The sequence below is a fragment of the Nilaparvata lugens genome, chromosome 5 (genome assembly GCF_014356525.2).
Source record: "Nilaparvata lugens isolate BPH chromosome 5, ASM1435652v1, whole genome shotgun sequence".
NCBI lineage: Eukaryota > Metazoa > Arthropoda > Insecta > Hemiptera > Delphacidae > Nilaparvata > Nilaparvata lugens.
Window position 1 is genome coordinate 1,128,827 of NC_052508.1, and position 27,188 is coordinate 1,156,014.

The window sequence follows — 27,188 nt, forward strand, 5'->3', positions numbered from 1 at the left end:
TCGAGTTTCAATGTCAATTACCATTCAAGAGATATACATGAATATTCATGGGTACTCCAAATAAGCATTCCGATAATTTAATATAGAGTAGCTTGGATAAAATTGGTAAAGTGTCCTTTATATTCTCACTGAAAGGGTGGCTGATTGACTCCAGCTCACTAACTGGCAGTATTGAGCATCGGAACCACTTATGCCCATATGCACTATCATTCTATTACATTAAGCGAGCAATTTCTGTATGTTTGTTTATATTTTTATAATATCTGATCATTTTTATATCTGGTTATTTATGTTCAACGGATCTCGAAAACGGCTCTAACGATTTTCACGTGATTTGGAACATAGTAGGCTCATGATATACAAATTTGATTGCACTATGTCTCATCCCTGGGAAAACTCGCCGAAGGACATTGAAAGGATAATAATTCATCCTTGGAAGAACAGTTAATAATTCCGTCGTCTGTCCATGACAGAAGATGCCTGTGCCTGTATGGGAGATCTGCTATGTAATCATTGAATCAGCTCACCGTATATCGCGAGAAATATTATCTAGAAATTTTAATAGACTCTATCAAAATAGTCTGATTTGTTGATGTGACATGGCTTATCACTCTGAATTAGAGAATATCATAATATTCAAAGTTGATCATTATTTTACAGTTTTAAGTGATTAGTGTGTGTTATTTTGTTATTCAATTATAATTATTTTATATTTGAGATGTTTCAGAGATCATTTTTTAGTTGTTATCGAGTTCTCGTGATTTCAAGTAGCTAGGTTTTAGAGCTATTGTATGATTCAGTTTTTTGAACTATGAGAGTGAGCTAGAACATTATTTTTAGGATTATTATTTCAGGTTTTAGGTTTCGTCTTTATTTAATTGAAATTTGTATTAATTTATACTGATGGAGCCCCACATAGGATTCCTTTGGGGTCTCCTATTTAGACGATAGGCATTCATTATTTGTAAAGTGTTTGTTTATTGGTCTAATAAATTTATTATTTATTAATTTGGTATGTGAACAATCTAAATTGAAACTTTTCTGTTTTCAAATATTTTGACTGAAAATTGGACTTGAATCCAAGTGTATGAAACAACATAATCTACTTTGTGGATCATTTATAGTGTATAAATCAAAATTCGGGGGAGAAACAGTTTTGGGCTGTGCCTTTTCCCCAATCATTTTGAAGAATTGTGTTCTGTTTATCAATAAATAAATAATGAGCGATGCTCGGTTCCCCGATATCCTCAGTTTAAACTGAGAACAATCATTGATCGTTTTTAAACCCGGAAAGTGACACATTAGTATGGATTTGCATATCAACAAGTAATCGTAGTTTAGCGTTCAAATTAAGCTGCCTAAAGACTTGAGCGCCAAGAACTCTTGGCGCTCCGCCCCCTGGACCCCCACTGGATCGTCCAAAAATGAGATCACGGGCTCTCTTCGCTCGCTGCATGTAGACCTCAGCGGAACCTCTGTACCGAATTTGAACGTATTATGTCAATTTGATCTCGAAAACACCTGTTACTATATCGGCGTATCTTTGCGACAAAATTTTCCACCTCAGCTAAACCTGTGTACTGAATTTTTTTATATTATTTCCATCAATTATTGAAAAAGGTGAGGAAACGCAGAAAAGCTGAGAAAACGCTAATTTTGGGCGTCTCTTGGGTGTTATTTCAAATTCCTTCTAACACAACATTATTGCACCACTGAGCTTCTGTAGTAAATTTGAACATTTTCTGTTTATTTTTTTCTCGATAAAGCTGAGAAAACGCAGATTTTGGGCGTATCTTTGAAAATTTTTCCAAATCCTTTCTTATGCGCCTCTAAAGGGCCAACTGAACACACCTACCAAATTTTGAAATGTTATGTCATATGTTATCATATGTTAGACGATCCAGTCGGGGGTCCAGACTAACGTCTTGCTAAACGGATATGGCGAGCGAAGCGAGCCTGACGGCTAATAATATAATAATATTCCCAGGAATAGCGAATAGCTCTGATTGAAGTAGCAGTACCCAATCAATTTTTCAGCGATAAATCAGGACCTCCTAAATAAGTATTCAGGAGGCACTGGATAAATTGGTATTAAGGAGGTCCTGGATAAATGCATTTCAATCTTTAACTTGGTGCCAACCTAACAAAGTCAACTCAACTTAATGCCAACCTTACAAAATTTTTAATTTAGTTACCAGAACAACTGTTTCGAATATAGTTCTATATTAACATATGGTATGGACATTTCAATTATAATTTTAAGATATTGGAATAAGAAGAATATACATGCTAAAATACGAACTTTGAACCCTTAAAAACCACCCTTGAGGTGCGTACAGACTTTCGTTTCGCTCCAAGACCGAACGTCACTCCAGCAGAGCGATTGATGATCGACCGGCGAGCAACAATGGTTCGAACGGGGAACGCGAGAAGATTAATATTCCGTAACGTTCATGATCGGTGCGAGTAGAGAGCGGAGGCGGAGCGATTGCTGTGCGATGGTGGTACGTGGGCGGTACGAGGGAGGAGCGTGCTTGGTGCGGGTTGGAAGCACGAGTATGTGTACGCAGCTTTAGAGTTAAAATATCGCCAAAAGATTTCTCAGTGCGCCTCTAAAGGGCCAACTGAACATACCTACCAAATTTGAACGTTTTTGGTCCGGTAGATTTTTAGTTCTGCGAGTGAGTGAGTGAGTGAATGAGTGAGTCAGTGAGTGAGTGAGTGCCATTTTGCTTTTATATATATAGAAGATTGAAAGTGAAATGCCCGTGTTTGTGGCGCTTAAGTCTGTAGAACTATGTTTGTTTATTCAAGTGAACCAATTTTAAGTATCCTCAACATCACCGATCGTAGTTTAGTGAATATATGGGCATCAGACTTGGACTTAAGAAATCGAGTATGTTTGTTTCTTTAACTCCTTGAATTAATGCAAGAACAGTTCAATATAACATTCCCATATCATAATTATGGGACATTTTCCCAAATACTCTCAACAACATTGTTCACCAATGAAATAATGATTCACTTCAACCGTCTCACATACCTCAACTAAGAGTCTACCAGTTGAGTCAATTATTAAGTCGCGTGTGATATGACTGGAAATTACTAGGGCGTTCCGGCACTCTCTCCTACAGCTATAGTACCTACTAGTTGAATAATATTATGCAAAGCAATTGCAACAACTGTGTTGACAAAGGCAGCATTGAGCAACAGGTGGTTAGCAGCAGTATTATAATACCGCCAGCAGGTAATTCACTTTAATCTGTCAGCTCTAGTTAAATGGAAAATGAGGAAGTTCTATCAGTCGAAAAGGATTTGAAGAGCTTTGAGATTCACTTTAATCTGTCAGCTTTAGTTAAATGGAAAATGAGGAAGTTCTATCAGTCGAAACAGATTTGAAGAGATTTGAGATTCACTTTAAACTGTCAGCGTTGTTTAAATCGAAAGCTCTGTTTTATGCTTATGAGGAGTGCTGACAGTTTTTAATCAGTTGAACAGTTGGAAGATTCACTTTAACCCTGGAATGCTAGGCCTATACTATCCTGGAGGAACATTAATGGTATCTATTCGTATTTTTTAGGATTGTTGGTTTAATCATTAAAAAAACAATGTTTATGCAGAAGAATCACTTTAATTTGTCAGCGTTGTCGGAATGGGAATTCTCAATGTTATTTAATTAGTGCTGCTGACAGTCGGAACTCAGTAAAACAGTTTGAAGATTCACTTTAATCTGTCAGCGTTGTTTAAATAGAAAGCTCTGATTTATCCTTATGAGGAGTGCTGACAGTTTTCACTCAGTTGAACAGTTGGAAGATCCACTTTAACCCTGGAATGCTAGGCCTATACTATCTTGGAGAAACATTAATGGTATCTATTCGTATTTTTTAGGATTGTTGGTTTATTTATTAAAAAAACAATGTTTATGCACTCAAAGATATCTATTCACCCATGATATCATTCCAGATACATGTTGACAAGCTATAACTAAGAGATGATAATTGGAAAGCGTTTTTTTAAGCAGAAGAAAAAATCAAATCTTATAGCATGTAATTTGAAAACACTGAAAATTAGAAAAATAGATATAGAACAATAAAAACGTTCTCTGTAGATTATATGTCCATTGATATAGTAATAATTTATTTAGGAGAAAAGTATATAAAATGTTCATAGTTCTCATACCTGCAGAGATTTCAAGTATATCTTCTGATCCACTTACACTATCATTGTCTGCTTCAGATGTGTCACTTCTACTTTCGTTCAAAATTCTGTCAATTCCAGAGTTACTGAGTGCTATTTTTCAATTCAAAATAATCCTTAGAACATACTACACTAAATATAAGTCAAATCACGCACTAAACAATAGTGTACATCTTATAAAATATTAAAAACTAGAAAAAATACACCATGCAAAACATAACACTAATGGTATCTACTCGTAAAATATCGTGAAATATTTTATTCGTAAAATATCTGCAACAATGCTTATAAATACTGTAGATGAGAAATTGTCAACTAGCTACTGTGACTAGTGCAATAACTTCGAAAACCTGTTGTGATAGATGACACTACTGCTGGACGCAGTTGGGGCAATATTCATTCTTGTAGAACAAAAATACTTATTTGGTGCAGAAAAATACGGATAGATACCATTCCAGGGTTGAACTGTCAGCGTTGATCAAATGAGAAGTGTTAATGTTTTTCATATTAGGAGTGCTGACAGTCGAAACTCAGTTTAACAGTCAAAGATTCACTCTAATCTGTCAGCGTTGATTAAATGAGAAGTGTTAATGTCATTCAATAAAGAATACTGACAGCTTGAACTCAGTTGAACATTTTGAAGTTTCACTCTAAACTGTCAGCGTTGATTAAATGAGAAGTGTTAATGTTATTTATTAAGGAATACTGACAGCTTAAACTCAGTTGAACTTTGAAAGTTTCACGCTATCTTCAGCGTTGTTGAATGAGAAGTGTTAATGTTATTCAATAAGGAATACTGACAGCTTGAACTCAGTTGAACATTTTGAAGTTTCACTATAAACTGTCAGTGTTGTTTGAATAGAAAGCGTTAATGTCATTCAATGAAGCATGATGACAGTTTAAAGTGAATCTTCTCATTGTAGCTCACCCACTGGGAGTTAAAGTCGGTGCTAGAAAGGGAGATAATCACTGTCATAAGATTGGATGAGAGAGTTTGGCGAGAGAGCTTATGGCTGAAACCAGCGAGTGCAAAAAGTGGGATCCCCTCTGATGATGCAATCTAGCTTAATCAATTCAGGTCTGATGAGTTTATTAATAATCAGAGATTGACTCTTGTTAATGAGACTGTATCGCTGTGAGAGTTTGGGCTTTTGGTGGCGTCAGATTTGGGGAGAGAATTTATTGTGGGGATTCTGAGAGGAGTATTAAGGAGCAATGGATCACCTCACAATTTTATCTTGTTTCTTTCTATTGAGTACAATAAATTAAGAATCACCTATTACCTATTATTATGAAGTAACGGTTCAATGATAGTTTGTTATTCGAGTACGTGTTAACGAGTAGAGATAAATTGGTTATTCTGTTGTATTATCTTTTGGAATAGTGTTCTATAGGACGGCCTGAAGGCCATTGCTGTATAAAATTTATCAAGTTATTTTTTTTTGTTGTTGTGGTTGTATCAATTTATTATATATATTTTTTTGTTGTTGTGGTTGATGTCAATAAAGATTTTTGAATTATTATTATTATTATTATTATTAGTGTTCTATAGTAAGATCAGGTTTTGAAGTCAGTGGGAATAATTTATTAACGTCGAGCGCTTAGCTCTAGGGACAAACTAATTCCGCTAGATCGCTCCAGCTGTACTATTCACTCGCTGCTCGAGCATAGCAGGCGTAAAACCGTGCTTTAAAGGTACACATACCAGCGGCTATTATTGTGTCTATAAAAGAAGTTCAAGCATCAACTTTATTCATCAAGAACAGCGCTACAAGTTGCTATGAATTTGAAGTCTATAGAACGAACATTGAATGTGGAAAAGGAGTTTGAAATGCATCAAAATTGATTTTCAAAAACAAAGTTGACGTAATTTTTGCTATATTGAAGAAGAGACTTGCATATTTTTCTAAAATTTTTCTTCTCTGACCGGAGGTTTTTGTAGGGTATGTGTACCATCTGCCTCAAAAAAGTGACTTTTGAAGCCCTATTGTTAGCTAACAGAAGCTGATAAAAATATTTCAATTGCATAGATTATGTCCTAAGAACCTGTCCAATAGATTAGAAAAAGAAAAAAAAATATTGAATGCACAACCTTAAAGGAGGGCGTTGGTTGTCTAGTTTTTTTACCGTTTTCTATGGTAATCTGATCTAATATTCAATGTTGATTCTCATTTAAAATGATCAAATGTATCTCACATTATATTATATCATTCAATAAGAGAAAAAATTTCGAAGACAAAATAATAAATTTTCATAATTATTGGAATGAAATACTCTAGTAGTTTTTGAAATTCCTCCATGGCCCATTACCGATATGGCAACAGTGCAGAGGTAGAGAAGGGTACAGCTATCTTCTTTGTATAATAGAACAGACAAGGATAAAAAATCAATTTTTATCAGGTGCTGACAATATAACGTGAATCTCACTATAGGCTACATATTTCCTGTCAAAATAGTGTTTATATTATTATCATCATTTTTGTTCTTCAAATGTAAATATATACTATTTATTTGTATTTTATTCTATTTCTATTGTGATTACTTTCGATAATGATTATGTAATTTCTTCTTAGCAGTGTGATAATTTTTACTTTCCTTGCCCTATTACCATAGGTAAGGAAAGTATTGCTTTCCGAAAAAATTAAGGTTCCCCATTTCTATATTCTATACATTTCAAGGTCCCTGAGTCCAAAACAGTGGTTTTTGGGTATTAGTTGTATATGTGTGTGTGTGTGTGTGTGGTGTGTGTGTGTGTGGTGTGTGTGTGGTGTGTGTGTGTGTGTGTGTGTGTGTGTGGGTGTGGTGTGTGGGTTGTGTGTGTGTGTATTAGTGCATGGGCGTCTGTGTACACGATATCTCATCTCCCAATTAACGGAATGACTTGAAATTTGGAACTTAAGATCCTTACACTATAAGGATCCGACACGAACAATTTCGATCAAATGCAATTGAAGATGGCCGCTAAAATGAAGAAAATGTTGTCAAGAACAGGGTTTTTCGCGATTTTCCTGAAAACGGCACCAACAATTTTGATAAAATTTATACTTAAAATAGTCATTGAAAAGCTCTATCAACTGCCACAAGTCCCATATCTGTAAAAATTTCAGGAGCTCCGCCCCATCTATGCAAAGTTGGATTTTAGATTCTTAATTATCAGGCTTCATATACAATTTGAACGAAAAAATTTGAGTGGAAAAGATTGAGCATGAGAATCTCTACAATAAAAGTTGAGTAACATTTTCACCTAAAATTGAAAATAAGCTCGAAATTCGAGAAAAAGTATTATTCTATTGCAAAGTATTGATTCTATTAAATGATTCACTATGAAGAGATAGTAAACCTCATATGTTTCCAGCGTTATTGTCCTGTCACCAGCTGGCTCAGATTTTTGAATAGTAGTAGACTTGAGATGCGCGGGAACACTAGCGTCAGGTGATCAATTTTCATAACGGCAAGGAGAGTTGTGTGAGTGCGCCTAACAGATTCTTATTTTATTAATTTATAATTATTGGTACAAAATCATTAATTTTTATCATTGGGATGATATTGATGAAAGAGGGAAAGCAGGCGAATCCTTTCATATTCCTCCCCCAAATTCTGATTTATATGGGTTCTATTTAAAGTTAAGTAATTTTTTACTCTTCACTTCACATCACGATTCCCAGTCCAATAAAATATTTACTTATTCCAGAGCAAATATAATCTACAAATGATTTAGTATGTATTCATTCATTTTTCAGGCTGACCTAGCCAGTGTGAATAGCCCTGAAGAAGAGCGGTTTGTTGTGTCGAAAATTCGCGAGTCACGTGACTATTCAACCAACGCCATCTACTGGCTCGGCGGTCAAATGCAGGGACCAGACGACTGGCATTGGGTGGACAACTCACCAATGACTTATACTGGTAAATGTCAACTATTTCATTAAATAGTATATTTCGCACCTAGAGCAGAAAATGAGATTTTTCCGGCTCGAAATCGGTTTTCAAGTCCGAGGCCGTAGGCCAAGGACTAGAGAAGATTAAGAGCCGGAAAAAACATCTTTGCCCGTGGTGCGAACGATATTTATCGTCACACTACAGGTATTGCTGACAAAATAAATAAAGAATACAAAATAAAGAATACTCGTTATCGTACCTATCTCTTGATTTTAGTGGTAGAAGATTTGCAGTCAGGATTTCATATTCTTTTCAAATTTCACTTGGAGTATCACGTCGACATTAAAGCATTTTTGAAAATTCGGAATGCACTAATCAACAATAAATAATTAGATAAAAATGGTTGCGAAGTGAATGCTGAATTAGTTTGATTCGAAATTCGAACTGAAATCATGGCGACTTTTGATGAAGAAAGTGGACACTCACCCAATCTAGCGGATGACTTAATTATTAACTACGGACTTCCAAGCGGCTGGAAAGAGAATACTTTCTGGCCTAGACCGGAAAAGAAACCAGTTTCTTTCGTCAGACGAGAGTCATCTGCAAACAAGGTCTTTCAGATCTACGTAGGGACTGGAAAACAGCTGCTTCCTGTGCAGTGTGGCGAAAACGAAATTTATGATGGCTTATACAGGTGAATTGCAGAAGAAAATCATCTGAATCCTCAATATTCCAAGCTTTGAAGGTATTTCCAAACTCCTTCAAATTTATTCTACCTGGGACGCCTGGGAGGATAATTTTCATTCTTGTATAGTGACAAGAACAAATATATGGATATTGTGTTTATAAAAACAAACATCAAGTTGTCCTGTATTTTGTTATAATGTTTAAATGGTCCTGGCTGATAAATAACAGTCGTGGGGCCCATTCATTACCAAGATTATAATTATAATCAGAGGCAAGGTGGAACTTTCTTCCTGGGCTCCTCACCAAAAGTCTTACAAATATGGTCTACCTACTAAAATCTACCAGTATAACGAAAATCTTATTGATATCAGAGGTTGGATAAAGATTGAAAAATCCACAATTATTATTTTCAGCTCCTATTCCAATAGAGAATATATATCTTTCATTTTTGCAATCTATTTTTGAATTTCACTGAAAAGACTCACAATCTTTGTCTGTATCTCATGAATTGAAAAAAAACTACTTCAGACTGGCTCTATTGGATTGTAATATGAACTTTGTATTTTATATTGCAGCGTGGCTGAAGAAACCAGGTCTATCTTCGTCGCTAGCATGCTTGGGTATGCAATGGGCGAGTACACCAACACCTCTACTGCCTAGCGGGTTATATTGGCAGGCACAGGATTGCAGCTCTATTGGTGGCTATGTCTGCAAGAAAGAGAATCAAGGTACTCGAATATAGTATATTAAGTCACAAGGACGGAAAGGAGCCTTTTGCAGGCGAGAATGATGTTTCTAGTCGAGGCGTTAGCCGAGACCAGAATTTAATTCGAGCACTGAGATAGAAGAGACTATTTTTTTCAAAATAATCTAGAAGAGAGTAATTGAAAAACAGAAAATATTACCTGCTTGTGCTGACATTACTACATGCATTCTATAAACATAACCTAGTTTACAAGTTTTGAATCAGGAATTTCTTGATTGTGGTTGACAAAACTTCCACCTGGAGCGCCTAAAGACGGTTTCTTGTGTCAGTTTTGCTGTAAAGAAAACATATAATTTTATTACAGTCTTAGACCAGTTATAGAATAGACACGGAACATTGTATATTCATACTGAAAGTCGATTAAGCCAACATCTACTGCCATATCGCCCAATCGTGACGTCAGCATTGGATAAACAACTTCTGTAGGTTTTGTTACATTGTTGTCTATTTCTATTTCAGCACGAGTTTACCACTTTCATAAATAATAATTTACTTCCATCTGAAATAGACACAATCATCTATGAAAAACAATGTAAACAAACTCTGCAGAAAAGTTTTCTATCCGATGCTGACGTCACGATAGGTCGATATGGCAGTAGATGTTGGCTTCAGAAGCTAGACTTTCCAGCGTGTCAATTCTATAACTGGTCTAACACTACAGTATAGTATACTATACTAGTAGAATCATATTATGCTCATTTGTTCTACAGCTGTTTACCGGCTTGATTTCATGGATGTCAAACAGCTGAAATTGAATAACTATGACAAAAAATATTTATCATATCTATGTTCTGGAACAAGAAAATATTGACTAGCATTTGAACAAATGCAGCTTCCAATATTTATTTCCATCTGTAGAATTATATTTTTGTTTGGCCATTCACTGAATTTGATACTGATATGTGGAGAAACGCCTTGTTTAGATCTTGAAGATATCATAGCCTATACAGTATTACAAATATAAAACCTGAAAAATTCTTGCATTCAGTTTCAGGCACCGGCCTCAACCTGAACGGCACCGTGAACGGGACAGAGGGCCGACTGACCTCTCCCCGCTATCCGGCCCCCTACTTCCACAACCTGGACTACTGGGTGAACATCTCCGCACCTGAGGCACACCGCATCGTCATCCATTTCACTCGACTCGACCTTGAGGCTCAGGCCCACTGCCTCTATGATTTCCTGCAGCTCGGGGACGCCAATCGACGCACGCAGCCGAAGACGCTGTGCGGTCATTATGATCCAGCTCAACTTGAAAGGTGAGGGAAATAGGGCATAATTATTTTTCATTACTAGATAAATTGAGGAGAATAGGGCATAATTATTCATCATCACTAGATAAGGTGAGGAGAATAGGGCATCATGATCAGGCACAAATTGAGACGTGATAAGAGTAGGGCACTATGATCCATCACAACTGGAAAGCTGGGGAGGAAGGTCGGCCACTATCGACAGGCCAAGTGTGACTCGTCTGTGAACGGACAAGAGTGTTCGAATGCTGATGAACACGTTCACGCGAAATTTCCTGAAAACAGAAACAATTTATAACAAAAAATAAACTACTGGGAAATTACGAATCATAATGTTACAAGAATAAGTCAACCTCAAATGAAGCAACGGAGAAAAAATAAACAACAAAAATCAAAGACACAAAAAGGAAACTTTCTCGAACATGATTGTATGACGAACATGTGTCTTCAAACATGATAAACTCACCTGTACTGTCTAATCACCTCATACCTCATGAATCACTGAATGATTTTGGCTGTAGTCACATTGTTCACTTCCATATTTCGATTTGTTTCGCAGACTGAATCCTGTATCGTAGAGCTGAGTAACCCTTCTCTACTCAAACGTTCAATAAAAGTTCTTACGAACTACAAATTCTATGTGTATGAAGTTGCCGCTTTGATCACATTGCACCACTGTATTCACGACCACTGAACGACCACTACACGACGGACGTGTTTAGTCGAGACAAGAGACGACCACTACACGGCGTCCGTACAATAAAAATCGTTGATCGATGTGTTTGTAATCACACAATGTGCTATGAAATAATAGAGAAGTATACAAAAGATGATACAATATCAAGTGTTCAAAAACAGCCTCCTGATATTGAGAGTAAGGCTACCTACACCACATCGATTTTGGTCGTTCGATTTTTTATCGAACGACCAAAATCGATGTGTGTGTAGGTAGCCTTACTCTCAATATCAGGAGGCTGTTTTTGAACACTTAATATTGTATCATCTTTTTCATACTACTCTATTATTTCATATTAAATGCTAATGTTCACTCCATCACTTTCAATTTCGCAGACTGAATTTTGTATCGGAGAGCAACGCGGCGAGCCTCCGGTTCCACTCTGACTACTCGATATCGGGAGGCGGCTACTCGCTGATGTGGCACGCCGTGGATGTGTCAGGGTGTCCGCTGCAGACTCTCACCGCCAAGGAGGGAGTCATCACCAGCCCCAACTACCCCCATTTCCTGCTTGCTCATCTCGACTGTTCCACCACCATACTGGCTCCTGGTAAGTGGCTGAAATCTCTTGGAAGTTCACTTTTTACATGTATGATTTCCTTCATTCCAGCTCATTTGTACTGTTCCACCACGGTACTCGCTCCTGGTGAATGGTAGAAATCACTTGAAAGTTCACATTTTACATGCATGATTTCCAGCCATCCCAACTTCCTTTTCGCTCATTGTGACTGTTTCGCGACTATGAATGCTCCTTGTGAGTAGGGAAAATAAACAAGGATTCCACCTTTGAAAATATATTTCACCCATAAGGAGAGCAGATCGCTCTCTGCGTGGTCAGGCAAATACTTCAACTTGTATTCATTGAAGAACACTGTTTTCATAGTCGAAACAAATTCATCAATCAGCTTGATAATTGACGATGAAATCAGTACGCTTCAAGAAAAGAGGAGAAAGATGCCCATATCAATATTATTATGTATTGAAAAATATATAAAAACACTCCACTTGAATGAGCTACTTTTATAAATTGATAAAACAATATTGAAACTTGAAGTACCCTTTATCATTTAAAATATTACAACGACTTGTTTCGACCATAGGTCCAAGCTTCAAGTTTCAATATTGTTTTATTCATTGAAAAATATATGTATGATTTGAGTTGACCAAAATCAAATAACAATTTATTGTTTTAATGATGATGTTATCTCAATCATAGAAACTCCAATTTGATGCACGTTATATTGCTCTTGGAAGTTCAAACTGATTATATCTAACGAGTTCGAGCAAAAACTTGCGTATTTACTAATCATCTAAATCATTAAGTGAAATTTTTATTTCATTCTAGCCTCACCACGTTGTTCTTATCTGCAGAGGAAGTGAATTCAACAGTACTTGTATTCTCACTCCAGGTAGTTTCCTACCATAACTATTATGATACCTTCGAGTCATGTAGTACTTTTTGTCTCGGAATGTAACTTATTCAATCAAATTCAATCTTGTAGTAGACACTTTAGAAATATTTTGTTGAAGGTGACACAATATTATATCACTGATTAGATCACTGTATCTTGTCAGAAGTTTAAGAGACAGAATCATGTTACAAAGGATATCATGTACAATACCGTTGAAAAGAGAGCTTACTAATTGTTCGTCTGAAGCCAGTTACACACACATCAATTTTTCTTGCCCTCATGAATTACTCGTATATCAGATTAAACGGAACTTGGTAAACATAACCTGTTTGACATAATCGGTTTAATCCAATAGAATTCATAAGGACAGCAAAAACATTTTGTCCAAATATCAATGTGGGTAAACTGTACTAACATGAGAGTTTAATTGTTTATTATTGACTGTTAACCAATTCTAGATTAACGATTTTATCTGGAATTTCTTTGTCTTGCAGCTGGCAGGAGAGTATGGCTGGAGATAACAGACTTCGACATGAGTCTGCCGGATGCTTTGCTAGAATGTATGGACTAACATGAGAGTTTAATTGTTTATTATTGACTGTTAACCAATTCTAGGTTAACGATTTCTTCTGGAATTGCTTCGTTTTTCAGCTGGCAGGAGAGTATGGCTGGAGATTACAGACTTCGACATGAGTTTGCCGGATGCTTTGCTAGAGCTTAGCCTGGGTGGTGGTACGGAGCGAATTCAACCCTTCATGAGGAAAGACCTGTTATCAGATGGCGTTTTTTTGTCGGTTGGAGAGCGGCTTCAAATACGCCTGAAAACTGGTGACGAACCAAAAGGAAGAGGGTTCAGAGCTGTATACAAAACCGGTGAGTTCTCCATAAGTAGGTACTTCTGTAAGTAACCGTAGTTCATCTCACTTATATTTGATTTTGAACATTTTGACTTTAAATGCTCAATACTTGATCCCCAATTATTCTATCATTATGTGTTTCTATAATATTGATGGATAAATGCATCAATTTCAAGAGTAAATTACATTATTCTAAGGCTGAGTTGGACCAAAGTTTAATAAAAATCTGAATGAAGCCGCAGTAGTTTGAAAACTCTAAACCCATGAGAACTAACATTGGATTCATACATATTTTATACATGCTTCTCATAATATGTTAGGCTTCTTCTATATGTTCATGCTTCAGAATTCGAGCTCTAGCTGCTATGCTGATTTGGTCTAACCCCAGCCTCAGATAGTATCAATCCCATAATCTATTAATCTTAACGTAAGATAGGTCCACTATATTAAGATACCGTATTTTTTCATGTATCATGGAGAAATAAATAAGTTGATTAATGAATGAGCGATTGTAGAGAACAAGTAGGAAGCTTGAATCAAAAAATGGATTCATATCGAAATTTGAGAAAGAAATGGAATTAACACATCAAGAAGAATCCTATAGCCGATCGATAATGCTATACGTATCGTCAAGAATACTACAGACGCCTTTATAGTGATTATCCTTTGAAACTACAGAGTTGGGCAGGGAGGTACGGATGATTTAAAATAACAGTTACACACTCATTTTCAAACGAAACTCAAAATTGATTCCCTCAGTGTGTATACCTTGGATGTTGCCACTATAAAAATTAATGAGAGAAAAATTAAAAATTGATTATGTACGAAAAATAACATCTGCTTAATGCTGTCCGTTTTTGTAAAAACAATCCTATACATTGATTGATTGTTTTTATTTTGTGCTAGGTCTGGACAGACCCATTGCACATCAAAATATTGTACATCAGAAATCATAAGTAGCATAAGAAAAAAACAGAATATAATGATATTCTGTATAATAATACAGAAGTTATTATATAATATAATTCACGCATAAAATAAAGATATAAGACTAAGTATAATTGATACAATAACTATACTGTATGTGTAAGACTAATACAAAATAATAATGGACTGGAGACGTGGAGACTGAATTAGACTATAGTGAAGTCCACGTTATAATGACAGTATTTGATGAACTTTGGTTTTGCTATCCTTGTCTATCATTCGACAAAGCCGGTGGTACTATCCTTTTCTAGGTCCACAACGATGCCAATTATGTTTTTTACAGTGTAGAAATATAATTAATTAATGCAGAGAATCGGCATTCCTATTCTTCTATCTTTATCCACTGCCATTATAACGTGGACCTTACTATAGAAATTCGAGCGGTACCGCGTGCAATACTTCAGAGGGGTACGGACAACTATAGAAGTGTATGGACAAAAATTGATAGTATTTAACAGATGTTACTTTTCGTACATAATGAATGTTTTAATTTCTTCCCCTTTCATTTTTCTAATGGAAACATCTAAGGTACACACTAAAAAAATGAGTATTGAGTTTCGTTTAAAAATGAGTGTGTAACTGTTATTTCAAAACATCCATACCTCCCTGTATTCCTGAAATTATCTCAACCAAACTAGGTTCATGATTGATAAAATTCTCAAACAAGCAAGTTTTGTGGTTGATAAAGCTTCCAACCAAACTAAGTATTGAGTTGATCAACTTTCCAAACAAACTAGGTTCGTGGTTGATAAACTTTACAACAAAACTGGGTTCGTAGTGTAATAAAAACCATCGATATACTTATTCTTCTGAGTACAACTCTTCTCAAAATTGTAACCACTTTATAATGAACAAAATTATTCTGTTGGCAGTGAGCAGTGTTCACGAAGGCAGAGTGCTGGACCTTGGGAATACTACGGGTGGAACTTTGAATTGGGTCAATTATCCGCTGAATCCGCCATCGGAAGTGGACTTCACTGACAGACTTGTTGTGCCTCTCGGGAAGATAATTCACCTGCAGTTCTACAACACAGAGCCCAGTTTATGTGAGTGGAAAATATCCATCTGGGACATTTTTAGTTATATCTTATTTCCATGCCATGCTGCAACACTGGCCCAGTTCAAGTTAGTAGAAAATATTCATCTGGGACATTTTAGTTATCTCTTATTCACATGCTATGCTGCAGCATTGGCAGAGCCCAGTTTAAGTTGGTATAAAATATTCATCTGGGACATTAAGGTTATCTCTCATTTTCATACTAAGTTGTAACATTGTCACCATTGTCTTGCTCAAATGGAAGTCAATAGAATAGAAGTGAAGAGTTTTTGATTAAAATAAAGAGAACTAGAACTTAGTTTGTTGAATGAGATAGAGAGTTTTTGAAATACTGTCATTTGAATATTATTCTTCTCATAGATAACTCTCTATAAAGAGTTTGAAACGCTTAGACAGCTTTCTTTGAATAATTCTGTATAAACATTGAATTAGACTGTAGCGTCGAAACGTAAATCTAAATTGGTCTAAATTATATCGGTAGTAATGATTTGATTGTATGGTATAATATGTGGTATTTCTTCAGAATTGAAAGAAGAAGACGTTGGAGTTGTCAATGTATTGTTCAAAAATTAATTTGAATTATTGAACCAGGTTTTATGTAACACCTGCCACATCTTCAGATGAATAGTTCAGCTGTGAACACAAGCTGTCCATAAAAGCAGTCCTGAAAAATCTAGTGTGACGCACTCACACAACTTTCCTCGCCGTTATGAAAATTGATCACTTGACGCTAGTGTTCACGCGCATTTCAAGTCTACTATTCGAAGATCTAAGTAAGTTGGTGACAGGACAATAACGCTGGCGACATATGAGGTTTACTATCTCTTCATAGTGAATCATTTAATAGAATCAACACTTGCCAACAGTTTGCAAATTGAATAATCTTATTTTCTCGAATTTCGAGCTTATTTTCATTTTTGGGTAGAAATGTTACTGAACATCAATTGTAGAGATTTCCATGCTCAATCTCTTCCACTTGAATTTTTTCTATAAATTGTATCTGAAGCCTGATAATTGGGAGTCTAAAATCAAACTTTGCATAGATGGGGGGGAGCTCCTGAATTCTTACAGATATGGGTCTTATGGCAGTTGATAAAGCTTAGCAATGACTATCTTAAGTATAAATTTGATCAAAATCGTTGAAGCCGTTTTTGAGAAAATCGCGAAAAACCCTGTTTTTCCCTCATTTTCGCCATCTTAGCCGCCATCTTGAATTGCATTTGATCGAAATTGTTCTTGTCGGATCCTTATATTGTACGAACCTTGAGTTCCAAATTTCAAGTCATTCAGTTGAAAATTGAGATATGAGATATCGTGTACACAAACATACATGTAAAGAAACTTAGAAACTGGGGTACCTTAATTTTTTTCGGAAAGCAATAATTTCCTTACCTATGGTAATAGGGCAAGGAAAGTAAAAACAGGGCCCATGACTGTTGTGTCGTTGAAATGTTTCAAAAAGAATAATTCGTATTTGTGTTTGATATTTCAGTGCTTCGTTTTGTATTTGTATTTGGATTTTATTGTGTGCTTTTGAATAGAAATTTGAATTTGAATCGATTCGTATTCGTGTTTGATAATATTAGTACTTTCACATGTTTTTTTTTGATTAAAATTCTAATTTGAATCAATCTTAATTTTTTCAGGGGACGACATGGAAGGCAAGAAGTCGTGCGCGGATGGCATGGGTGAAATCGAGGTGAAAGACACGTACGCCGACCCTAGCGGCAACGGCACATGGTGGAAGCTGTGCGAAGCTCCTGGTCACGAGGAGGTCGTGCCTCTCTCGATCACTTCCTACCTCAACACCATCCAAATTCGACAAATTAACAGCTTGGCGAGGAGTGGATCGAAGGGAATCAAGCTCAACGTTTCCGTTAGTGTGCAGACAGGTGGGGGATTCAGTGTTACAAATATTATTCAAATTTTTAAAGCTCTCACTTTTGACTTACTGAAGGCCAAAGTCGTTGTCTGTCTGTGTGTATGATCTACAATAACTTTAGCAAGAATTGATCAATCAGCTTCAAATTTTGAACACGTACTCTTCAAACCTTTTCACAGGTCAAGTTTGTTGGACAACACAATTGACTTACTCCTTCTTCCTTTTTCAGGATATAAGAATAACATTGAAAGTGCATAAGAAACAAAATTTTATGATTTAGTCAGCTGAAGAATTCATTGCATGCAGTTACTATAGTTTTTCCATCCATTCCTAACATCAGCTGAGGCTATTTGGGAGCTATCACACGCGCTGCCACATGATTCCAGCTGGGTAATATCATAGAGAAACAATAGCGTAAGTAGATATCCCATGGTATAGGAAGTTTATGTCGTAACTTCTACTGTTATCTCAAGCCGATAGTCCACGTACTTCTTTTCCTTGAAGCTGTGTGACACTGATATCCTCTCATATTGTGCCGTTCATACACTCTTACCCGGCCAAAACAGAAAAATCGACAATAATCGACACTAATCGGCTTGAGATAACAGTTGCGACATAAACTCATTATATCATGGGATATCTACTCACGCTATTGTTTCTCTATGGTAATATTAAGTGCTGAAGCGCCAGAGTAATATTTCTATTCAAATAGGATCCCCAATGAGACCTACTGTCAAATGATTCTTGTAAGAGAAATATTCGGCTGTTTTCATAATTTTCATCAACTCTGTATTATAAAATTGAAAGTTGCAGGTTTCAATGATTAAAATACAACAGATCTTGAGCGAGTTCTTCAACTCAAGGATTCAGTAGTTATTATTAATTTTTTGTGTAGTTGAGAAGTTGATATTGTGGTAATTATTTATATTGAATGAAAAAGACTAAGAAATTGTCAAAAACCACAGATTATTGATACTCAGAAAGACCGGTTTCGGTTATTACACCATTGTCAATCTCTGATGATAGAGTTCAAACTCTGTTTATCAAAGATTGACAATGGTGTAATAACCGAAACCGGTCTTTCTAAGTATCAATAAATCTGTGTTTTTTGACAATTTCTTAGTCTTTTTCATTCAATATTATCAATTTAATAACAGAGTGTCTTAAAAAAAAGTGTAACAACCGATAACCATAGATTCTACATTGAATTTGTACCAAAAAATGTATGTATAGTTGGGAAGAGGATAAATCTCCCAATGATATTTAAATGACGTGTTCCTTTGTTTGATGTTTTTGAATTTTCTATGAGAGTTCAAACTGTTTGAAATTCGGCTTCAATCACACATATGAATTTCTTGCTCTCCATAGAAATGATACTATTCTATCAAATCAAGTAACCAACTGGTGTTTTGTTTGCAGACTTGAATTACAAGGTGAAACTGCTGCAGAGTCCAACTGACAGCGCTGTTGAATCATGCAGACCCAATCCGTGTCAGAATGGAGGAAAATGTGCCAGCAGCTCCAACAAGAAGTCTTGTCAATGCATCGGACATTTTACTGGTGAGTTAATTCACTGGTGATTGAAGGCAGCTTTCAATACAGTGTCAGTCAGCTTCCAATACAATACAAAACCGTTTCATAAAATAATATGAAGCATTGGACCATACACTCGCTGATCAAACTAATAACCAATAACTCACACTGTATTATAATATATATTTCACTTATACTGAATTATAGTCATGATATAATAATTTGATTCGAGTTGTGATAAATTAGATAAAGTTATGAAGTAGTATTCATCTAGTTTGTAATGATTGAAGAGTTTCCCACACCAGGAATAAATAGAAAGTGAAAATATATTCAGTTTAATTAGAAGCATAAATTCCATTTCCATGGAATGAATTGTGAAAGAGATATTCTCTTATCTATTTCACTTTGCATGACGAACTGCTAGGTAATAACCCTATTTTACTTTCCTTGCCCCATTACCAAAGGTGAGGAAAGTATTACTTTCAGAAAAATTAAGGTGCCACAATTTCTAAATTTCTATACGTTTCAAGGTCCCCTGAATCCAAAAAAATAGTTTTTGGGTTTTGGTCTGTGCGGTATGTGTGAGTGTGTGTGTGTGTGTGTGAGTGTATGTGTGTGTGTGTGTGTGTGTGTGTGTGTGTGTGTGTGTGTGTGTGTGTACACGATATCTCATCTCACAATTAACGGAATGACTTGAAATTTGGAACTTAAGGTCCTTGCACTATAAGGATCCGACACGAACAATTTCGATCAAATGCAATTCAAGATGGCTGCTGAAATAACGAAAATGTTGTCAAAAACAGGGTTTTTCGCGATTTTCTCGAAAACGGATCCAACGATTTTGATCAAATTCATACCTAATAGTCATTGATAAGTTCTATCAAATGCCACAAGTCCCATATCTGTAAAAATTCCAGGGGCTCCGCCCCATCTAAGCAAAGTTCGATTTTAGGTTCCCAATTATCAGGCTTTATATACAATTTGAATGAAAAATTTCAAGTGGAAAGGATTGAACATGAAAATCTCTACAATTTTTATCAATATATTTTTACATAAAATTGAAAATAAGCTTGAAATTCGAGTAAATGTGATTATTTAATTACAAACTGTTGGCAACAATTTAATTACAACTGTAATCAACAGTTGTTGATTCGATTGAATCATTCACTATGAGGAGATAGCAGACCTCGTGTGTCTCCAGCGTTATCGTCTTGTCACCAGGTGGCTCAGATCTTTGAATAGTAGACTTGAGATGTGCGTGCACACTAGCGTCAGGTGATCAATTTTCATAACGGCAAGGGAAGTTGTGTGAGTGCACCACACCAGATTGTTTTAATTTTTTTTGACGTCATTGCAGTATAGTTTTTTATTATTAGTAAAAAACTAGTACTCACGTGTTGTGCGCGAGTATAATGGTTTTCAATAAGTAATATTCAAAAAAATTAACTGTACTGTCGTCAAAAATAGTTCTAAAAAGAGATATTTCCAATAGAAATAATGCAGCATCAATTCACTATTCCAGAAAGCTTGTAACAATGATGTAATGAGAGCGTAAAAGCAAAACCCTTTGATTGTGGAATTGCAATTACAAAAAGGTATCCAATATAGAATCATTTCAATTCAAACTCAGTTATCAAATTTTGAAGATATATAGATGTTTTTGGTTATTACTACTTCTTATACCTATTGTAGAATGTACAATCTATAATCTCTGGTTGTGATTCATATTTTTCTTATTATTTTGATCTGTTTTGATGAATTTCAGGAATGTTCTGCGCACTGACCGTTTGCGAGCTGGAGCCTTGCCTTCACGGACGTTGTGAGTTGACCGCGACAGGCTTCACATGTCACTGCCTGCCAGGCTACATCGGTGAGACGTGTGACACCAAGAAGAAGCCCTGTGCTGACAAGCCTTGCGAGGGACGCGGTGAATGTATCCCCAGGTCCGATACAACCTTCTACTGCAGGTGTCATGCTTGGTGGGAAGGTGAGTCAACTGCAATTGTCAGTATCATTCAGAGAGTACAAAATTCTATCATAGAGAAAAGATAACATAAGAAGATATCCCATGGTATGGGGTGTTCATGTTCTAAATTTCAATCTTAACTCAAGCCGATAGTCCTAGTAGTTGTATTTATATGTGACGATGCTAGTCTCTCATACTGTGCCGTATTTATGCTCTGATCCAGCCAAAGCAGTAGTTGACAGTAATCGACTTGAGTTGACAAAAAATCGGCTTCAAATTTAGAACTTAAATAGTATCTTAAGTCACAAGGACGGGAAGGACCGTTTTGCAGGCGAGAATGATGTTTCTAGTCGAGGCGTTAGCCGAGACTAGAATTTCATTTGACCACTGCAAAATACATTCACGTCCAAGTAGCTTACAGTATTTTTTGTCATAATAATCTAGAAAAGAATAATTAATAATCTAGAAACAGGAAACATTACCTGCTTGCGCTGACATTACTACATGCATTCTATAAACATGACCTAGTTTACAAGTTTCGAATCAGGAATTTCTAGATTGTAGTTGACAAAGACTAAGAAATTGTCAAAAAACCACACATTTATTGATACTTAGAAAGGCCGGTTTCGTTATTACACCATTCTCAATCTATGATAATCAAAGAAGTTCTTTCTAAGTATCAATAAATCTGTGGTTCTTTGACAATTTCTCAGGCTTTTTCATTTAATATGAATTAACACCACAATATCAACTTCCTCAACTACACAAAAAGAATATTTTTTCCTTGCCTTTCAATGGGACTATTCATACTCGCTCGGCCGGGCTGAGTGGGAATAATCCCATTAGAACTAATGTAAACATTAGAATCATGTGATCAATTCACACCAGTAACTGACTCTGGTAATTATATGTGGAAATCCACTTTTGGAATTCATAACCAATCCACTCTCGACTCTGTGGCAACGATTTGTCGTCTAACTTTGAATCTCACCACTAGATGGTAGCAGACATTGGGTCATATTTTCAACACAGCCTACTCTCTCCTGATTGGTCGATAGTTTTGTGATGGATGTAAATCCAAACTCTGCCAAGAGGTAGCAGCATTTAATAGAAGATGATAAATTTAGGAAAATTGTATGTTTCCCACTTGAGTTGAATGAGTATCTTTGATAGAAGGTCGAACGGTAGAAAGTGAAAGTAAGATAAACTAGAAAGAGGTAAGTGAAAAAGTTTAGGTATTTTTGTATTTAGCGCAAGGTGAGAAAACTGCCGTTAGGGAAAGATAAAAGAACTGTGGATTCAGCTTCAACAGAAGTTCAAGCCCGTCAATAATCCTGAATTATTCAATTTCTTTCAAATTCGCAAAAATATGGAATCTATTTAGAACGTACAAATCATTGAATCAGGTTTTTTACTTCGTAAAGGCGTTTGATCACAGATAGAACGGACAACAAGAGTATATACAAAAGATATACAACAGATATTGTCTGTTGTATATTGATATTGTCTTGAAATATTGTCTGTTGTATATTGATATTGTCTTGTTGTCCGTTCTATCTGTGATCAATGAAACGTCTTTACGAAGTTAAAAACCTGATCTAATGACTTGTACGTTTTGAATAGATTTCATATTTATGCAAATTTGAATAATTCAGGATTATTGACGGGCTTGAACTTCTGTTGAAGCTGAATCCACAGTAATTTTATCTTTTCCTCGTTTGTAGTCCTATTTACTATTGTGTTCTACTTCCTCTATAATATATATATATATGTTCATTACTTTTTTTATCCACTCTGTGCCCACTATTCCTTATTGTATATTATTTATATTGAATGTGTTTCGAGTGTTTAGATGGGTAAAACCTATCTCAATGGGGGCATGGGACGGTGAAGCTAGAACAATACAACTGCGAGACCCTTTGGCAGGTAGATTTAGCACATTTTCGACCCTTGTGCAATGAAGCGTATGCCCCCATCCTGTTTAGTTTAGTGACGTTATTCCACACTTGGACTTTCTCTGCGGGATTCCCATTTCCGTATTCTGTACAGGTCCATCAAAGTTATAATTCCCGAATATTAGACAGTCTATACTCTGTAGCTTTTGGTGTAACATGGAGTTCCTGAAGAGCTAATCAAGATCTAAACCATTTTTATTGATGTACAATCGAATTGCTAATCAAAGGATATTATGTTCGTCGAGTGTTAAAAACCAAACCCTGCACCATTTAATGGTGTGTTTCACGCAATAAATGATTCTAGTATATAACGACTTTATAACTCGTATCAGGTTATCAGAGATGTACATATTGTTTCAAAACAGAATTTTCTAGTCATTCCTATTAAATTTAGAAAAATAGTTGAATTCCATCATCATGGAACACAATTTTGAGCCTATTCTAATATTATCAAAGAACTGATTTCCTTGTGCTAATTGATATTTTTCAAACGATACTCGTCATAATATGTTGAGTGTTAAGTTACAGACCAGATTGGTGGATTTTGGAGTAGGTTTTGAAAATATATTTTATGCTGCTAAACCTATCTGGATGGGGGCATTAAGAGATCTATTGTTTAATATTGGTTGAGCATTGACATGGGTTGAGAGTTATTGTTTCCCATTCCACCGGCGTTGAAGGAGGGGTATTGTTCTCTCTTGACCGTTCCATGCCCCCATCCAGATAGGTTTTACCCGTTTAGATTGAATGAGAGAAATTCTAAAAAACCAAATTGTCACTTTCAGGTCCTAGATGTGAAAGGCGGCTCATGATGAGGATACCCTACAAGCCTCTCTCAGAAAGGATGCTGCAGGAGCCGTTTTGGCTGGGTTTGATCACAGTTACCGTGGTGCTTGGCGTTCTCGGACTTTTCTGGTGTGCCAAGAGGCACTTCCCTGAGAAACTCGAGAAACTGCTGGCTGAGGAAGCTGACAGGAATAGGCATTGTAAGTTGTAACTGACTCATACATCATTGTAAAGTATATTAGTCCAGTCAAGGAAAGGTTACAGAAGGAAAAGTTTGGAAGACAATTTTTGACCCCGCAGTAAGGAGGTAAACATGAATAAAAAGTCCCCACCCTACCCCTTGTTCTAAGGGGGTGGGTTGGTTCGAAGGTACCATTTTCTGGTTTCTCGCATATAACTCGAAAACTCTGTATCTTACGGACATAACTGTTATATACAAATGTAAGATACATTTTTTGTGTATGGGAATATGGGCTTATGTACACTAAATAATGAATTTTCCATTTTTCGACTGAATTTGAATTGTGATGCATGATTTAAACCGCCTTGACAAGGCGAGAAGAATGAAATGTAGTACGATGAGATCCAAGCATTGTGTCAGAAACCATAAGTGTTTGAAATTTTGATCCTTGAGGTGTCCTTAAGGGCGCCTCTCCACTAGAAAATACTGGAATGAAGTGCATCTAACGGGTGATGCATATAGAACATAATCTCATAAACTTATATCATTGTACAAAATATCACTGTGAGGACAATATAGATGGTGATGATGGTTGAAGCTGAAAATTAGGTGTTTCACCTATACAAGGAGCATTGTTGTCAGGTAAACCTGAAAATCTATATGAGATAGAGCGCGGTCTCAGATTGTAGAGCACAAAATTACGCCCAGTGAGATCTTGAATTTGACATCTAAATGGTAACAATCGGGAGATAGGCCTATTGTTGATCAAATACTAAATATCATCAAAATGATTTTTTTTCTTAAAATTTTATTCATTTTTGAAAAATTATAACTCAGTACTCATTGGAGATAGAGAGTTCCTAATGATCTTATTTGATTCAGAATTTTATATTCCAGAAAAAAGGCGGGAGCAAATTTTTCTGTCCGATTACGAGATTTGGCAGAAATAGCTGAAAACTGGAAAATGAGCCGAAAATACGAGGTTTTTGGGCCAACCTGTATATCTAGTTGACCTGTGACTAGCACAAGGAAATTTTGCATGAAGAAATTGGTTCTGGACTTCTCTTATGCATCTAAATAATATATTAAAAAATCAGAACTACAATATAAATTGCAAGCACACCCCCTTTTTTACTTTCCTTGCCCTATTACCATAGGTAAGGAAAGTATTGCTTTCCAAAAAAATTAAGGTACCCTAATTTCATGTTTTCTTTACGTTTCAAAGTCCCCTGAGTCCAAAAAAATGATTTTTGGGTGTTGGTCTGTGTGTGTGTATGTGTGTATGTGTGTGTGTGTGTATGTCTGTGAACACGATAACTCCATTCCTAATTAACCGATAGAGTTGAAATTTTAAACTTAAGGTCCTTATACCATGAGGATCCGATAATAAGAAATTCAATAAAATCCAATTCAAGATGGCGGAAAAAATGGCGGATAATTACTAAAAAACCATGTTTTTCACGTTTTTCTCGAAAACGGCTCTAACGATTTTCTTCAAATTTACACCATGGATAGCTATTTATAAGCCCTATCAACTGACATGAGTCTCATTTCTGGGAAAATTTCAGGAGCTCTGTAATATTCTTGAGAAAAATGGCGGATAATGACTAAAAATCCATGTTTTTCACGGTTTTCTCGAAAACGGCTTTAACGATTTCCTTCAAATTTATACCATGAATAGCTATTTATAAGCCCTATCAACTGACATTAGTCTCATTTCTGGGAAAATTGTAGGAGCTCCGTAATATTCTTGAGAAAAATGGCGGATGATGACTAAAAAACCATGTTTTTCACGGTTTTCTCGAAAACGGCTTTAACGATTTTCTTCAAATTTAAACCATGGATAGCTATTCATAAGCCCTATCAAATGACATAAGTTTTTTTCCTGGGAAAATTGCAGGAGCTCCGTAATATTCTCGAGAAAAATGGCGGATAATTACTAAAAAACCATGTTTTTCACGATTTTCTCAAAAATAACTTGACCGATTTTTTTCAAATTCATACTCTGTATAGTTAGTTATTTATCAGCTCTATCAACTGGCATGAGTCTCCTTTCTGGGAAACCAATGGGGGGTTCATCCCATCCTTGGGAAATGGACTTAGTAACCTCCTTCTCGTGCATGAGGTAGGTAGGTAGCGCAGTTCATAAAAAGAACACATAGTCGGGATATTTCATCTGTAGAACAGCTGTTTTGACGACTTTAAAAAAAGAACGACTAAAAAAAATCATCGAATTTCACAATTATTCACTCAAAGGAAAAGTACTTTGAAAACAATTATATATACACATATACAGAAGTCTGATCGTAGTTTCAAATATGGGCAAGGAAAGTTGTGTGAGTGTACCACACCAGATTTTTATGTCTATATTGACTGGACTATACGCCCCGTTTTGGAAAGCTAATTTTCTGACTCCAGTTGTTTAAAGTCTAGAAATTGACGAAATCCCGAGCTCGGAAACCGGCCCTGAGACATTGGCTTTTAGACATTGTCATATAGCTATTAGACATTGGCTCTAGGACATTGTCATGAAGATTCTTAGACATTGACTTTTGGACATTGTCATATGGCTATTAGACATTGTCATGAAGTTTTGCATCTTTTCAATCATCGAACGACTTATTCAATAAATTGGACTATGGTATGATAATCATTTGCCACCATTGTTTTTGCGAAGATAATTGTCAATGACATTGAGGCTTCCACAAAATGTTTCAAGTTTTTTACCCATTGATTGCTCCTCATGTAACAAACAGGTCTGGAAGTTTCACCAACATTGTTTTTACAATACTATTGTCAATTACTATGAGGTTTTCATGAGATCTCCACCAATTATTGATTTCGCCTTCTTTTACAGGTCTGGGCGTGACCGGTCGCACACCCTCTGTCCGCGAGCAGCTAGGCGGCGGCGCGGGACCGCTCTACACGTCGGGTGGCCAACTAGCGGTTCCCGGCGGCGGAAGCGGCAGTCTCGCAGGAGCGTCCGGCGGAGCCGCGGGGCGACAGGCGCTCCTCGCTCGCTGTTTGGCCGCCTCGGTATCCGCAAACCCTCCCTGTTGA

The 27,188-nt window shown here is 36.2% G+C and overlaps 1 protein-coding gene across 1 annotated transcript; it reads left to right on the forward strand.

Annotated features, from left to right (window-relative positions):
- Positions 1-476: 476 nt before the first annotated feature.
- LOC120351544 (cubilin-like) lies at positions 477-27,188 on the forward strand. Its single transcript, XM_039429329.1, has 12 exons — positions 477-506; positions 7,938-8,100; positions 9,336-9,488; positions 10,515-10,785; positions 11,848-12,062; positions 13,576-13,797; positions 15,641-15,814; positions 17,472-17,717; positions 19,127-19,267; positions 21,006-21,227; positions 23,947-24,147; positions 26,986-27,188. Exons 1-12 carry the CDS (start codon positions 477-479, stop codon positions 27,186-27,188), a joined length of 2,241 nt encoding a protein of 746 aa, XP_039285263.1.